The following is a 17,266-nucleotide window of genomic DNA, read 5'->3' as shown; positions in this document are numbered from 1 at the left end:
AGCCTCCCAATCCTTCGAAGCTCTTGTTACTTCTTTTCTTTTCATTTTCGAGTGTAATTTGCAGGGGCTGCAGCCATGGCGACTGGTCTGTTCCGCCGAGGCGTTTCAAGGGTAGCAGCTCCAGCCTCGAAGCTACTACGTTCTCGAGCTCACGCCTCCGAAGCTGAAGCCCAACAGGTCAACGCCAAGGCAAACGACAATTCCAAGCTCAAGACTTTCTCCATCTATCGATGGAACCCTGACAATCCTTCCAAGCCCCAACTCCAAGATTTCCAGATTGATCTCAAAGAATGCGGTCCCATGGTCCTTGACGCACTCATCAAGATCAAGAATGAAATTGATCCGTCACTGACTTTCCGGCGATCTTGCCGTGAAGGCATATGTGGATCCTGTGCCATGAACATTGACGGATGTAATGGCCTCGCGTGCCTCACCAAGATTTCATCGGAATCTGCCAGTACCGTTACGCCACTGCCTCACATGTTTGTTATCAAGGATCTCGTTGTTGATATGACTAATTTCTACAATCAGTATAAAAGCATCGAGCCCTGGTTGAAAAGGAAAAACCCACCTCCGGTGCCGGGGAAGGAGATTCCGCAGAGCAAGAAGGATCGGGCGAAGCTTGATGGGATGTACGAGTGTATATTGTGCGCCTGTTGTAGTACTTCTTGTCCGAGTTATTGGTGGAATCCTGAGTCCTATCTTGGCCCCGCCGCGCTTCTCCACTCGCACAGGTAATTAAATCATCTGTCGTTTACCTATTAGGGATTTAGGGTTCGTGTGTTGGGCAGGTAGGTTGTGTTAATTAAGTTTGGGGAAAATGTTCGAATGATAATGATTATATTTTTCATTTTGTAATGTAAGAATAGGTCATCATTGCATCGAAAAAAACCATTTTTTCTTATATTTTTGTCCAGAAACTAGAGTAGATTCATTTGATTGTTTTCAGTTAGTTTTACCACATTTCTTTGAATTCGTTTCTAGTTCTGATCGATACCTAATTAATTTGTTCCATATTTGATTGTTCCTTTGATCCTGTCTGAGTTAGCATGCATTCTTGTATCTTCGATGGCTATTATTATTCTTATATCTTATCAGTACTTCAGTATTGTCACCTGCATTATGCTTTTCTTTTTGGTGTGTTTAGTGGTTTGATTGGTGGGACTAATGGTTTTGTTGCGTTTCATCTCAGAGTTCGTATATTTCTTCTTCGTCATATATGCATTATTTTGCACTGACCTCTGTTCTGAACTTGGTATACAGATAGGTAGTTTATAAGAGTTGGAAGACTTCCAATGAATTTCATTTGTTTTGCTTTGCAGAGCATTCTAGGCAGATTATCTAGATCATCATGGGCCTTGGTTTCAGAAAGACATGTCCTATGAATTATTTCTTTCATAGAAATTCCTAAGAAAACCTGAATATATGTAGATGCAGAGCTTCTGCCAATGGGCTTTTATTGGATAAGTTTGATTGTCGGTGGTTATAAGAATGCCACTGTTTGACAGATGCACCCAATACCTTCCCTGCAAGCATATTCTCCTTTCCTTCAAGTTAATGGCTTCAGATAGTTTATCCTTTCCTTCAACTTCTTAACCAAAGTGTGCGTATGCATAAAGCTATTCCAATTCTGCAAACAAACCCTGCATATTAGCTGCACCAGACCATCTGCACATTCACATAGGGTGTTGAACTATGACCACTTCTTTGCAAGCATACTATTGAAAGAATTATTCCTTGGCATGTCTTGTGAAAGTATTTATTCTTTTTAAGCCCAAGCATGTAAGAAATTGGGACCCATTTTCTTCAATACCCAGCATAAACTACAGATCCTACTTCAATGAATGCATTGTCATGCTTGCTTTCAAAGAATATCTCTCTGAAACAGGATGTTGATATAGATGAGTGGTAAAACTAGAAAGATAATTAATCAGAGTTAACTTAGGAGTAGCTATGATACATGATAAGTGGCAAAGTTGTTGAGGTAGCATGGACATTGCATTGGACACCTTTGGGTGGTCTAGTATGGAAGGGATGATTAGATTTAGATTGTAGGTAAAATAACGAGGGCGAAGCCGAAAATGACTCGAAGTGAACTGGTGAGGAAAGACAGTCATAGCTTGGGACTTGTAATGAGTATGGTTTCAAATAGAGCTGATTGGATAAGTATCCATGCAGGTGACCTTATTTGTTTGGAACGAGACATAGTTGAGTTTGGATGGGCATTATAAGTCTATCAAACTTGATCTTTACATTGTAAGGGAAAGACATAAGGATGATCGATGTAACAGTTCATAAGGGTGGTTAAAGAGGGGATGAAGAGTAAGGTGACTGATAAAGATGAAGATTGTGACTCTGTTTATAGTGTATTAGGCAATGAAGGAATGAATGTATGAAAGAGGAAGAGGGAGAGGTTGACCTGAGATTTAGCTGATGGTGTATGCACCTGATTATTCAAGTCAGTTCGTGCAGTAACATTGGGGGAGACCATTGGTGATAAAGAAGGGATTTTGGCTATATATTTGGAGGATGCTACTCAAGAAATTTTACCCCAAGAAACGAAAAAGAAAAAATGAAGAATCACTCCCAAGATAATATGCAACTGAATTCTGTTTAAGGATGCATAGGTGTTAGCATCGCTGCCTTGGGCTTGTGAAACTCAGAATGAACATAGCTTTGTGCTTGATCGTGTGTCTGTGGGGATGGGGACTTTCATTAGTTTATTAGAGTGAGCTAGAATGTTTTCATTTAGTTTCTATTAATATATTTATAAAATTTTGGGGGCTTCACTGGTCCCAGATAGCATTCTGGTCAGGATGACTACCTCTTTGTAGATGACTGTTTTTTGTTTAATTGTATTCTCTTAATGCGTTTTCTACTTGTGGAGAATGAGGTGAATGGTCACATCTTACCTAAACAGTGATTACATGGGCAACAACTACTAATCATTTCATTTGTTGTATTATGTTGCCTTGTTTTGGCCATTTTTCGCTTAATACATTCTCTGTTTGTGGTGAACCAGTCGGATGGTCATATCTTACCTGAACAGTGATTACTTGGGCAACAACAACCAGTAATCATTGTTATATAATCTTTGCTTTACATGTATTTTGTCGAGCATAGAACAAAATTCCATCGAAACTTGCGAAATTTCCACCGAAATTTTCCATTTTTGAAAATGCGAAATGAAACTCATGAGGACCGAAAAAAAGTCCTTAGTTTCGATCGAAATTTCGTCGAAACTTGTTGAAACCTTAAAACCTGTTGAAACTTGGTTCAACCCAGTTGGACCAGCTGGTTCATGAGGAAAAAAAATTCCCAAATTTCGTGGGAAACTTGGGACTTTTTCCTGTAAATTTTGTAGTTTTTCCAAATTTTCAATTTTTTTGTTTATTTCATATTTCCTCAAATACCCACGACAAATACCCCCTCCATCAGGACTTCCCTATCCAAAGTGCATATTCCCTCAGGTTGGTTATCTTAAGCATATTGATGACCAGACTCATAAAGTTACAGTTGTCGATTAACTTGACAACCATAGGCATAAAATGTTATGGGATGTCTATGTTTGTTGGTTGGAGGAGAGGATGTTACAGGCATAGTACTACTCAGCTCACAGGGTGAATCCACTCTTGGCACTCTTTATAACACTAAGTTGTATTTTCCTTTTATTGTCAACTATTTTGAAATTAGAAATTATATATTGAATGTTATGTGCTTAAGTAGTTAAGTTTATAATGTACTTTTTGGACAATTCTACATTGATTTTATGTACATTGAATTACATATCTACATTGATTTTTTTAGCAAAATACAACAAATGTATTCTTTATACTCTAATTAACTTAAATACAGGATCCCACCCCAAAATGTTCTCTAAAACCTGTCGAAACTTGTACGGAAAAGTCCTCAGTTTCCTCGAAATTTTCCAAGTTTCCACCTAAGTTTCCCATTTTCACCCGGTCGAAACTTGAGTTTCCCTCGAATTTTTTACCATGTTGTCGAGTACTTATGTCTGGTAGGGTTTTGGAAATGATTTGTATTGTATTTGTGCATGTAGATGGATACAAGATAGCCGGGATGAATACACAAAAGAGCGTTTGGATGCAATATGCGATGAGTTTAAGCTTTATCGCTGCCACACAATTATGAACTGCTCGCGTGCTTGTCCCAAGGGATTGAGTCCTGGCAAGGAGATTATTAGTATCAAGCAGCTCCAGCTTTCCACTGGGGGGATTTAGGTTTTGACAAATATGTGGAAAGTAATGTCTGAGCAGGGGTGGTTTTTCAGCGTTCATCAGACTGGAATTACTTAATGGAGTGAATAAGCACTTGAAATTTTGCCCAGTTTATCATAATATTGTAAATTTTGATATGGGCTGGATTTTTCACCTCTTTGTTTGCAAAAATAAGTGTTCATACAGTGGGCATTTTAATGTGGTATTGTACTAATGTAAAGTTTTTCAAATCGACTTCTTTTACTTTGGGTATCAAGTTTATGTATTTTGGATGCCGCATTTCCCTCGATTTGTAGCCGGAAACGCCTTCACATCATCTTTTTTATTAGATTAAACTGCTTGAAAATTTCAACTGCAAGTAAAGGGCTTAAAATTGAATTTCAAATTCGTTAGTTTATGTCTTAGAGATTAGAGAAAAGAGCATCTACATGTTTAGGGTAGTGAAATGTGAGTACCTGAAACTGAAAACCCATCTGGAGGTTCCGAGGCCTGAAACGGGGTGGCGTTTAGATTTGAGCTTGGAAGGTTTAATTGAAACCCTGGTGGAAAACGATATGGCTAGATCACAAAAATGATGAAAATGAAGTTGATAACGCCGTTGCGGGGATCGAACCCGGGTCACCCGCGTGACAGGTGGGAATACTTACCACTATACTACAACGACTCCGATGTTATTAAGCTTTCAATTAATTATATTTTAACTCTTTTTTCCTCATAAGGGAAAATGATGGCCACATAGCTGGTGTCTCTCACAATTTTCTTGGCTTGCTTCGTTATATCTGAATCATGCGGCAGTCCCTTCAAGTGCTCCAATTGGCTTGGTGTGAGAACTCAATTTCCATAGGTAGAAAAATTATTGTTTTAGCTAGCAATTTTTCGCCCTTTTAGACAATGGTCCGTATGCTTTTGTAGAGAGGTAATAAATTCTCTAATATACACTCTTTGTAGGCAAATTACAGGAGAAAGATTTGTACTTTCTGATAATCACGTTGATTGTAATCAGTCCATCTCTTCTGATGAACTTGTGTACTTCCACAAAATGCCGCCGATAAGATTGTTCAATGAATGAGATGCCATTGGCACGATAATGCTTGAAGATAAGATGGTTGCATAACCATATGCAAATCCAACAAATGTTGCCCTGAAAGGGAAAAAGAAATTTGTAATAAGACCAGAGTTGAGCAGGAACTCTTGTGTCACATTTGCCACAGTAAAATCTCTCTTCATGTTTAGAAGGTTAAGCAAACAGTGGACTTGTAGGATGTCAATTACTGAATACTGCGACTCTTAAGAGTTAGGCTCTGGATCACCAATAAGTTATAAACACCAGTAATGTATAAAGAAGCTGATGATTACCATGCAGCAAATGAATATCTTCGACCAGCACCCAAATGCAGGACTCCAAAAATGGCAGCAACGCCTAGAGCACTCTTCCAGTCAAGTCCAAAAAGGGGAAGTAAGGCACCACGAAAAAGGAGTTCCTAGCGATGAATGTATGGGGCAACATCAAATAACATTAGGGGATCTTGTACATGAAAGCAACCTCAACTAACATCAGATATCGATAGAACATACCTCACTAATCCCAGGCAAAAACGCCACAACTATGAAATCTAAAGGTTGCAGCGAACTGAGTACCTGCAACTCAGATCATCCATAACAATTTTATAGGAACAAAAGTATGGAACCAACAGAGTTACTGGGTGATATGCAATAGATCTCACTAGTGTTCCACTCATGGATAATATTAGATCATTAAATTCACACTGTACTTTATGACACCTAATGCTTGATCTCAGTCAACCAAGGTTTCAACTAAAGAAAGTTCCCACTAGGATTATCAGAATAAACTACTAAATTCAAGAAGTTTGGCTGAAGGAGTCTACTTGCTGATTAGCAGCTTCACTGGACTCGGCAAAATCTGGCCATGCCTTCAGTAGTAGGTATCGGCACGAAGATATCAACGCCACTAATCCAGTAATCAACTCAAGATGCCAAAACTCAAAATCAACTGTAAGTGAACCAAATTAAGAATGTCATTAATAGAACAACCATGGATCCTATGGATGAATTTACATACGAGTACTGAAAGACTGAGTGTTGCTGATACAAGAAGAGGCAATACATGAATAAGGACCATAATACATGACTCACTTCAGCAGATTACCTTAGTTAAGGGGTCAATAAGATTTTATTCAAGGAAAAAAGTTAACCCTGCAGCGTCATCATAGTTCAATCCAATTGCAACATGGACAGAGATGCAGAGTAAAGGGCACTTGCAGCAAAGGGTGTTCATCAATTGATTGTTCCAACCACCTCATATATTTGCAACAATAGGCAACCATAAGGATGCTACAACCCCCCATCAAATTCTAAGTGAGATTAAGTTTGAAATATACTATTTTCTTTGGGAGGGCAGAATTAAATATAGAATGAGCTGGTGGAGAAAAGGATTAAAGTAGTAAATTATACATGATACTTCTTTAGAACAGTCAAGGAGCGGCAATCCTGCCATCAAAGCAACATGAGAAGCCTGCAAATCACAATCAGGGGGAAGAAGTTAAATAACAGAGAAGTTGCAGAAGGGTTGAAGATTATAAATGGTAACTACAAAGGGTCTAAAAAGGTCGAGTGTTACGAAAATGAGTCATATTTCGTAATAAAACGAAAAAGGTCCACAGAATCTGGCAGCAGAAACTCCACATTTACAGTAAATGCTCAATGAGTCCAGAATGAAGAAAAACATGAAGGTGGGAACGAAAATCAAACTTACCTGCCGAATTCCAAAACCTAGCGCGACTATTAAACCGGAAGTGACAGTGCAGGCCTGAAGTACTGCGCGTCTAGAAGGACTTTCTGGAAGATTATCCTCAGAAGCAAGCTCAGAACCCATGCTATCGCCATAGTCGTTGGTAAATTCAACCCCAAAATTAGTAGATCCCCTGCTATCGACCGGTCCACTAAATTCACCAGGGGAATCTTGTTCCTTATTAGCCGGAGGAATTTTGTAATTCTTCCCTTTCCCATATCTTTTCAATCTCTTCACAGAAGTACGATTAGCAGAAGCCTTAATAGTAGTTCCAAAACCCTGAAACAAGAAGCCCAAAGAAGATAAGAATGAAGGTGGGTTCTTTCGCTCCCTTGGTAAGTGTAAAGAATCAGAAGACTACTCTGGGTGGACTAACCGGCGATGTGAGAAAAGGGTCTTTAAGCTTCGAACCTATTCATATGTGATAAGCATTGTACGATCAAAGTAAGAAGCAATGCATAATTTTTTTGGATTTCTTTTATCGAGAGAGTTGAAATTAAGAACAGCGAAGAGGACAAACCAGAGGAGGCGGCGCAACCGCAGGAGAGGCGGGTAAAACAGCTTGTTCCAGTCGATCGCCACCAACAATCGGAAACGACCATGTTCAAGGAACAACGTTTTGGAACTCCAAAACTTCTGGTGGTGACTCTGCAATGTTTCCAGTCATACGAGTTGAGAAAGATCAAAAGATATTGTGCAACCTGAAGGGATCGGATCGGTTTAAGCCGATTTCAATCAGACCCAGATACAGAATCGGCCGACTCTGATCCAATATTTCAAACCCAGAATTGCATAAAGGATTTTTTTTTTTTTTTTTTAAAAAAAACTGAAACTATTCTTGGGGTGTTTGTAATTAAAATTTGGTATCTTTGAAGCGTAATACATCAATCTTTTGTTTAAACTAAGCAAGTTTCTCTTTATTAATGGTTCCTCCCCCACCAAAACGATCTTTCTTGGGCTTGAACTTCCTGCACCAGAGGGGTTTCCCTGAAACTGTGAACTTAACTTTTTCTTGACCATTCATCACCAAATCTACCATGGACTCTGTTTTTAACACCACATTCCCAAACAGAGGAAATCCCTCTTCTGGGTGATGCACAAATACATCTTCAACACAATCCCCATATTTATCTCTGAAGAAGCTGACGATTTCCACTTCTGTCAAAGGATGACCATTTGAGAAAGTCAAGAACAAACGTTTTTGTCTTCTAGTAACTTGTGGCAGCCAAGGAGACCATGCACTGGCCATAGGATTCAGCACCGGATACCATGGCTGAGCCATTGGGTTCAGAATTGTTTGAATTGGGACTGCAACAACTGGTCCAATACCTTCAACCATCATCATGGCTGCAAAGGGGGCGACTAGTGCATTCGTGGAGGAAGCAGCTTCGGTGCTTGGGTTGTATCCAGGCATCCCTAACAGCCCAACACCACCACCATCCTTGGTTTCCTGCTGTTGGCTAAGCAGCTTAACCCATTTGGCTATCATCTTTACAGCATCACCTGTATTTCTCTCTGCAGTTGCTTCTACAACTGTTCCCCAACAAACCTTTTATGTTCATAAAGCAAAACCTCCAGTCACCTTGTTTGATCTTGTAAGGAGTTTTTAGACAGTTGATCCTCTGCCAAAATTGGGGTGGTAATACAAGCACACAAATACAGTTTGGATCATTTAGCAAAAACAAATTGCTTTTAGGCTATTCAATCCTTGCATCACCGAAGTGTCCTATTTATAGAACTGACTAGCTTGGAATAGGATGCAATCCTTTATTGGTATTAACATTTGATTAATTTTCTGTTACTAAATTATGTTTTTATACTAATTAATTCGAGTATTCTGATGACCATATGGTAGAAGACCAAAATACTATTTCTCTGTCTAGTTTTTTTGGTTTTTTATCGCTTGAAAACGCTTATACTGCAAATGGGGGGTGGGGGGAAGAGTTCAATTTCCATTCTGGTAGGTAGGCACTCTTATTAAACTTCTTTAGGACGTAAAGTTTAACGAGCACCACCACATATGAATTATGAATTAGAAAGTTACATCCAAAAGTAACATAACTGACAATGAATTGAATGATTTAGAAACTCCATGAGCAGATCTTCTCAAAGAAGCTTATTGATGATAATCTAACGGGCAATGTGTAATTATTATGGAGGTTAATTGATTTTATGTTGATCGATAAAGCAAATATTATGAATTTATTAGTGATATTTAGACCATCTCATTCCACTTATTTTAATATTAGATGTGCTTCTGGGCACAATGTTGATAGTTTCTTCTGTAGAAGCAATAAGACCAAGGAAGTTTTGGGGCCGATCAATGTTGTAGCAGTGTTGGCATTTAACTGATCATCTTATCCCATCATTGCACCAAATGTCTAGTTTATACATGTATGTGATACCATTAGATAACATTATTTATTCAATTATAAAAGGCTTATAGTATTCACTATGATATTAGTATGGTATGGTTTATTTATATCATTTGTCCATACAATGACAGTATAATACACCAAATTGTATAAGTATGTCATACTATTATAGTAATATATTATTTGGTATCATATAATATGATACAGACAGTATGGTTTTAGTCTCGAAAAATGATATATGCCGTGAAAGAAGCCCTTACTTTGTCGTCTCTTTCCCGTCATCTAAAGTTGCAATGCCATAAGATATCCATTGAAAAAAGAAAAGAAGAAAGAGACACTCCTTAGTTGGAGTTGAGATCTTTTATAGGGTAAGGTAGAAGACCCACTTTGTCAATTTTAGAGGTTAGTCTGTCATCCTAAATGGATGATGGAAGGATGTGAGAAAAGTACAATTCTTTATCCCTGTAGGCACAAAGGATCAAACTCTACCCTCACGTCTCTTCACCCTACATTCATGGGAGATGTCCAATTTTGGTCAACCTTATAATTCTCAAAGTGGATTTTTTCCTAAATGTTTGGTAAAGACTAGCAAAAATAGTGCAATTCTAATCCCCCATTCATCTCTAGAAGATTTTTGCCAATTTTAGCTTGTCATATATTCACAGGCGGCTAATGGAGGGCTAGTAGAATGGTTAAGAACTTAACTTTTCATTATATATAATATATCGAGGGCAAATAGCAGGAGAATTATTGCAGAAGAATTTCAAACGGTTCAGTGTACCTGTCAAACCCATAACGCTTTGGTCATGGCCTTCGTCACAATGGAGAGTATGAATGTTGTCTTCGTTTCCATCCAGATTCATTGCGTTTGACAGTTATCCGTGCCGGCGGAACAAGAACTAGAAATCAGAAAAGAAGCATTTAGTCAAATTTACAAGACAGATCCCTAATATAGTAATTTATATTTTCTTCCGTTTTTCAATCCTAGCTTGTTCTCGTTTCGTTTCTACTCCACATCAGTAGGAGGAGAATCTTGAGAATAGATAAAAATGCGAGGATATTACGACAAATTACCAGTTATTGAAAAGAAGAAAAAAAAGGTCAATAGAGAGAAGCATTGATCGTCTTGCTTGGATAGATAATAAAGTAGCTTCTCTGGGAGCATGAACATCTTGCTTTGATCTGAATTTCCCAACCGAGGGGGAGAATAAATGGCGTGGAACTCTCTTCCTCTCGAAATAGCTTACAACGTTGTCGGTTGGGTTGCGTTCTTCTCGTGGTCTTTTAGCTTCTATCCTCAGGTTATCCTGAATTTCAGAAGAAAAAGGTACTTTTGTCCCTGTTATTGCTTTGGTTCTGGTCTATGTTTCTTCGTTTCTCTCTTTTTACTTATCCCAATATGTTTTCCTAACACGATTTCGTTCTGGGTCTTGTTTGAATTTTGTTTCTCAAGTGTTGTGGGGTTAAATTTCGACTTCTTGGTCCTCAATTTCACCAAACACTCGTCTTATCTCATCTACAATGCATCGCTTTTCTTTAGCCCTGTTATCCAGAGGCAATACCACGAGAAATATGGTTTCAAAGAGGTAAGTTTTTACGTTTCAAATGGGCTTATACGTTTCTTGCTGAATTTTGTGATACTGTCTTCCTAATTTGAACTTGCAACCCCCCCAAAAAAAAAAGAAAAAAAAAGAAAAAGAAAAAAGAAAAGGCCTGAAACAGTATCATATGCTGGACATGACCAGTGAAACAGTATGTTGGAAATACCTGCGGGATATCATCCTCAATCACCTATTAGATAAAAGAGTAATTTATGTCTTCTCTTGAGCGTCAAGATGAAGCCCTTATTTTGGGTTAGAGATTGATTCCAGATAATTTATACTTTTGATTATGTTTGATTTGATATGCAATTATAATCAAATCATAAGTTTCTCTTAAATAATATGAAACTTTGTATAGGCCTTTAAGGTGGCATTTAGATATTGATGGTGCCAACTTGGCAAAACATTCCCAACTTCTTGTTCTTCCTTTTTTTTTTTTCTTTCAAAACTTACCATCTAAAAGTTAAAGACTCCTTTTCTGATGCTTCACCCTTGAGAAGACTTGCTGGTACAAGTGTTGGTTTTGATTTGCTCAAGATTTTGCTTTTTTGAATGTATAAGATGGTGGTTGATTTGTGTGTCTGTGTCTAGGGTTTTTAGTATGTGTGTATGTTTGTTCAGTAATTTCTTATTGGTTTATTTCTTGTTCACAGATGATTCCTGTCGCTGCAAATGATGTCGCTTTTTCAGCTCATGCTGTTCTGCTGACAGCAGTTACTTTGTTTCAAGTTTTCATCTATGATGTAAATGATTTTGTTCTTTGAATAAGAAAATCTGTCCCCGCAGCACCCCCCCCCCCCACAAAGGAAAGCATGAAATACCAAGTTAACTTGATGGTTTATTTACAGCGTGGACTTCAAAAGGTGTCAAAGACTTGTATCATAATCACATCTGCTGTCTGGATTTCTGCTGCAGTCTGTGTGTTTGTTGCATGGCCACACCAATCATGGCTTTGGCTAATATCTGTCTTTAGGTGAGTTCTCTCAAACATCATTTGATTAAATCTTCGTTGATCAATTTGGTAAAATTACAAATGTGCAAGTTCTATGAGATATCATTGAAGATCTCTAGCTTGTTCAAACTACTTTTACTACTGAGCTTATCCTACTTTGATTAAAGGGTATGACAGGAAAAGAACAAAAAACAAGAGAAATTGTTTTCATTTCACTTATGTTTACAAAATTGGTGCAGCTTGTTTTTGCTTACCTTTTCGGCTTTATCAAATTAAACTGATTTGAGTTGTTTCTTTTACTTGGGACTTGTTTCCCTCTCTCTGTTTTCCCTTTGACAGAACATGGATATGGTCGAACTTCATTTTTTTATGGAAGTTGGAATATGGATGCATTTCTTCCTTACCTTCCATGTGAACATAACTATGTAGCTGCTTTTGAAGTGATCCTATGGTTGCTATCAATAAATTGATAAAGAACTTCCTAAAATCTTGCTGAAAAATTACAATTTATAATATCAAGTTTGAGTGTTGGGTAAAATAGATTTCTATTACTATGGGTTTCTTTTTTATGTTCAATTTATTTGTGACTTGCTTAGGGAATTTTTTTCAATTGGCTTATTCATAACTGAGTTTAATCTTTTGACAATGCACTTTGGTTGCAGCACAATACAAGTCATCATGACAACCATCAAATACATTCCCCAGGTAAGAGTTAATGATATCTTCTGCATACTTAGGAACTTCCTGACGTGTTCAAATTTTATTTTTTTCTTTTTGTATCTTTCCTTCACACTCTGCTTTCTGTCTTCTTTGAGTTCTTCAACTTTTGTATTACATACATCTGTGATGCTGGCTGGGAAGATTATGTAAACCAGCATTTCTATAATCTTCATGGGCCTGAAGTTGGGTGATTGTGGACCCCTAATGGGCTATTTTATTGGCTAATAGTTGGATGGAAATGAATAGGCTCATAACCGAGAATCTAATTTGACATATGAGTCCCTCATTATGGACTCCCCTGTCAACTCAGCAACTACTTCTCCAGTTGATGAGCAGTCATGGTTCATGTATTCTAATTTATGTTTTAGCTCGGGCTCACACAATTATTTTCTCCTTTGCTAAGTTTGTTTCCTTGGTTTTACTGTTCAATGATAGAAAAGACTCAGAAAAAGCTCACATGATGAAATAAGAAGTAATTGAGGACCAGAAATTGTGGATTTTGGCTGGTAATACCACTTGAGGATGGATAGAGCATCCAGCTTACCCCTGCTGTGAGACGAGGAATCCCTCTTTTATGTGTAAAATGAAGAAAGAGAATGTGTCACTTTAGGTGAATGATAGGTTCCTTTATAGGAGTCATTATATTGCTTGAAGCTTGGATCTCAATCTGCAATATTCATCCATGAAAATTTTACTCAACAATCCGCTTATTGTTAGAGAACAAATCTCTTTGTGTCTATTGCTACTTCTTTGGATCAATTAATGTGTTTCCTCCCCTCTTATTACTTGACTCTCTTTGTGTCTATTGCTACTTCTTTGGATCAATTAATGCATTTCCTCCTCCCTTATTACTTGACTCTCTGTGTCTATTGCTACTTCGTTGGATCAATTAATGTGTGTCCTCCTCTCTTATTACTTGACTCTAACGTTTGAATCCCACCATTCCTTGTACCATCTGTTGAATCTTGAATTTCCCTTCAATTGCAAAGCTACCACACTTGCTAGACATCCATGCATGTCCTACATCACAGCAGAAATTGCTAAAATCATGCTCAACATCCTATATGACCAGTTTGTAGGAGAAAGGTTGTCATTAGAGCTGATCCACGTTTGGGGTTTTCTGATCCATGTATGGGTTTTGTTTGGGTGTTTCCAATCTGTTCAAATTTTTGGCAGCATTGCCCTACCAATTTGCTAATTGCTTCTAGACCTGGTAACGATTGTGGATTATTAATGTGTGGGACAGTTCTGATTTTCAATCGGTCCTGTGGCATTGTTAAATGCACTGCTACTGTAAGAGGTGGTGAAGCCACACTCACTGCAGCTGCCGAAGCTGGGTTTGTTGCAGCAAGAGTAGCAAGATTAACTCACATAGCAGCCGCATTATGCCTTAGCAGCAGCCAATACAGAAAGGACTGCCTGATTCTTTGGAAATTGGAACCCAGGGACCAAACAGAAGGGCTCCACCCAGAAGCTGTTGACCTAACAATTTCATGGCAGAGAGAGAAGAGGGAGAGGGAGAAACTAGAGTACTCAAGTCCATGAAAGAGAATGCTAGCTTGAGACGCTACAAACAACCCGATACAGATCCCTACTTCTATTCTTGGTTTAATGGTTCCTAGGGGTTCCAGTTCCAGGTTACTAGTTCCTGTCCCCAATTGATACCTTAGCTCATTCTGAAGCCATGAACTAAATTTGTTGAGGAAGTAGGATCTGTGGTTGGTCCCTGGTGCACACCAGCATCATTTTCCATAAATTATCATGGGTTAGTTAAAAGCTGAAGAGATTGGCTTTTGCCAACTTTCTTCTTCTTTATTATTTTTCCCCAGGGGGAGAGGAGTGTGGAGAGTTGAGATATGGATATGTTTATTAGAGGCTTAGATGTTTTTATTATCCAAATTGATTATCAAATGCCCCAAGTCATGCATATTCAAGTACAAGGATATACTTCATCCTCATATGATTGCTCTGTCTCTCCTGTTTTTTCTTTTTCTTTCCTTCCATTTTTCCTGTTATGATTCCGTGGATAACTCCAAATTTTCTTGTCCAACTAGAAGTGAAATGCCATGCTTTCTCAAACGACTTTATAGGAAGATGACTGGTGTGGGATTTTCAATAAGGATTCTGTTGTGTGAATGTGAATTTCACTTCTATAGGGTGTTTTACTTTTCATGGGTAGTGAAATTTCTACTGCATGAACATCAGTTATTATTTTGTAGCAGATGAAACATCTTCTCTTTGCTCATTAAGCAAAGCAACAAATTTCTACTGCGTGAAAATCAGTTAGTATTTGTATCAGATGGAACATCTTCTTAGCATTCAGCAAGCAAAGCAATAAATTCTCTCTTATCTCACTGTTCTCACAAGTCACAATTTTAATATGTTGCACATCAAATCCTTAGAGCCTAGTAAATGTGCGCACAAGGATCTAGTATCCCAATTCTCTCACCCATGATAAGATAGAGAAATTATTCATGTAATTTTCAAGTTCAACTCATGAAAGAATTCTGAAAAAGGATTAGCCTCTTAAGTTTAGAAGACTAGTCATTCACTATTTATTAATGTATGCTATGAAATTCAGGCCTATATGAACTTTGCCCGCAAAAGCACAGTTGGTTGGAGCATTGGCAACATTTTGCTTGATTTGATTGGAGGTGTGATGAACTATATGCAGATGGTTATGCAGTCTATAGACCAGGGTGAGATACATGTTCTGTTGCAAGCAGATTTAACTGTAGAATTTATGCTCAGGTTTCAGCATTTCCCTATTTGTGGGAGTGAAAAGAAAAATTAGTTATATGGCGATGTATCTAAGTCACATTTCTTGCAGGTTCTTGGGTGAACTTCTATGGGAATATAGGGAAGACACTGCTTTCATTGGTATGGAATGTGTTTTAACTTTTCCCAATACAACTTATCCTCTTATAAAATTTAATTCCTACCTATACATGCAATTATGTTCATTACTTTGGTCCTAACCTTTCTGCATATTAAGAGCTACCATAAAATGAGGTATAACGGAAACTCATATCTATGCAGAGAAAAGTTGATATCCGAATTTTACTGCAACATTTTGCATCAGTGGAGATATCGTTGATATGTTCATTGACATCTGATTCCTAGTATCGTTGCATCTTCATAAAATAAAATAAATGATGGAACAAAGAGAGTTTGATATAGCAGTTGGAAGGCATGATGGAACACTTTTTTTTTTTACCATGAACTGATAGGCTATTGTGCTGCTTTACTATGAATTGAACTCTAGATTAATTTGACTTTATTTCAAGATATTTCAATCTTTACTGGGGTTTTTTTTTCTGCACGGTACAGTGTGCAACATTAAAAGCCTTTATTTGGTCCAATAGGATGTGCTCTCAAAATTTTCTTTTCTTGATGATAATTTTGGTTCAACTTGTAATGCCTGTAGTACGTTGTGGTTTACTTTCTGACTGAGATTAAAAGGCCTAAAACTGAATTTCTTCTCTTTTCCAGGTGTCCGTCTTCTTTGACCTCCTCTTTATTATCCAACATTATGTGCTATATCGGTCTAAGAATGGCGTTGCTTCTTCAAAGGTTGATTTCGAGAGCACAACGTCACTTCTGAAGTCTTCTGATCCCTCACCAGAAGAGCATACATGAAAAGCATTATTGTTGTTAAAACTTAAATGGTCTCAATATACAACTAAAATTGGTTCATGTGTAACACAGTAGAACAGCCAAAACGTCTTTAATCAAACCCTTGTATCATAATTCAACACATGAAGATATTCTTCATTTATTTGTGTTGGACTAAGGAACTGCAGTGCTCTCCTCCTAACAGGTCTTCCTTTATTAATGAAGAGGACCTATTAGAAACCAATGACAGGGGAAAAGAAAGTTTTGATTTTAACAAGTTTTTAAGGAGTAGGGTCTCATAAAGTCTAATACTTGGATCATTACAGGAGACAGAGGGCGAGACCATAGAAGCTGGAAATGTAATTTAGCCCTGGCTTAAGGAAGGTCGATGCATGTACTTTTTTGGAATTGGTAAGCTTTATCCTAGGGGTGGGGACTTATTACATATATCACAAGGATTGTCTCTCATTGGATTTTTTCCCTTTCTTGTAAAGTTGTGTACGTACCTTCCCATCATCCCATGGATGAAGTTGAACATCTCTGTCGGATGTGGCTACTGTCAGCACCAAGTATCAGGCGGGCACCCAATAGCACTGAGCTCAGGACCTGCAACAGTTGGGTCCCTGTGTCCCTCTCAATACTTTGTTTTGTCACTAGACAAACCTGGATGAGGCTGATACATGAATAAGGAAGTGGATAAATGCCCACCGAGACTAAAGGGAAGGAGTATGACAATTCCGAGATGAGATTCGCCCTAGAGTATATTAATGCTATGTCTTCTATCCCATTTCAAGGGTTGCAAGGCTTGTTGGGTCAAGAACCCCACACAGCTGGAGGAATGTTTTCAGAATCTATCGCATTGGGATTCTTCTTCAACAACTGGTGATCGTGGGAGTTCAGTTTGGGATCACATGTTGCCTTTTTTTGCAGACTGGTTGCAAGGCTTGTTGGGTTTG

The 17,266-nt window shown here is 38.1% G+C and overlaps 3 protein-coding genes across 3 annotated transcripts; 2 read left to right on the top strand and 1 right to left on the bottom strand.

Annotated features, from left to right (window-relative positions):
- Nucleotides 1-4,481, top strand: LOC149020095 (succinate dehydrogenase [ubiquinone] iron-sulfur subunit 2, mitochondrial-like). The gene is made up of 2 exons (XM_089148139.1): nt 1-734; nt 4,061-4,481. Exons 1-2 carry the CDS (start codon nt 76-78, stop codon nt 4,239-4,241), a joined length of 840 nt encoding a protein of 279 aa, XP_089004265.1. The 5' UTR covers nt 1-75; the 3' UTR covers nt 4,242-4,481.
- A 522-nt stretch (nt 4,482-5,003) lies between these two features.
- Nucleotides 5,004-7,725, bottom strand: LOC149020094 (CAAX amino terminal protease family protein). The gene is made up of 8 exons (XM_089146869.1): nt 7,568-7,725; nt 7,424-7,458; nt 7,012-7,326; nt 6,711-6,771; nt 6,125-6,249; nt 5,814-5,876; nt 5,595-5,719; nt 5,004-5,379 (listed from the first exon to the last, which is right to left on the bottom strand). Exons 1-8 carry the CDS (start codon nt 7,647-7,649, stop codon nt 5,238-5,240), a joined length of 948 nt encoding a protein of 315 aa, XP_089002995.1. The 5' UTR covers nt 7,650-7,725; the 3' UTR covers nt 5,004-5,237.
- A 2,491-nt stretch (nt 7,726-10,216) lies between these two features.
- On the top strand, nt 10,217-17,261 carry LOC149020093 (PQ-loop repeat family protein / transmembrane family protein). The gene is made up of 8 exons (XM_089148137.1): nt 10,217-10,749; nt 10,876-11,008; nt 11,677-11,766; nt 11,872-11,996; nt 12,638-12,680; nt 15,277-15,394; nt 15,526-15,575; nt 16,188-17,261. Exons 1-8 carry the CDS (start codon nt 10,634-10,636, stop codon nt 16,332-16,334), a joined length of 822 nt encoding a protein of 273 aa, XP_089004263.1. The 5' UTR covers nt 10,217-10,633; the 3' UTR covers nt 16,335-17,261.
- The last annotated feature ends 5 nt before the right edge of the window (nt 17,262-17,266 follow it).

This window comes from Hakea prostrata, chromosome 3 (genome assembly GCF_041222555.1).
Source record: "Hakea prostrata isolate BN-2017 chromosome 3, UWA_Hpros_2, whole genome shotgun sequence".
Taxonomy (NCBI): Eukaryota; Viridiplantae; Streptophyta; class Magnoliopsida; order Proteales; family Proteaceae; genus Hakea; species Hakea prostrata.
This window is presented reverse-complemented; position numbering and strand designations above follow the sequence as displayed.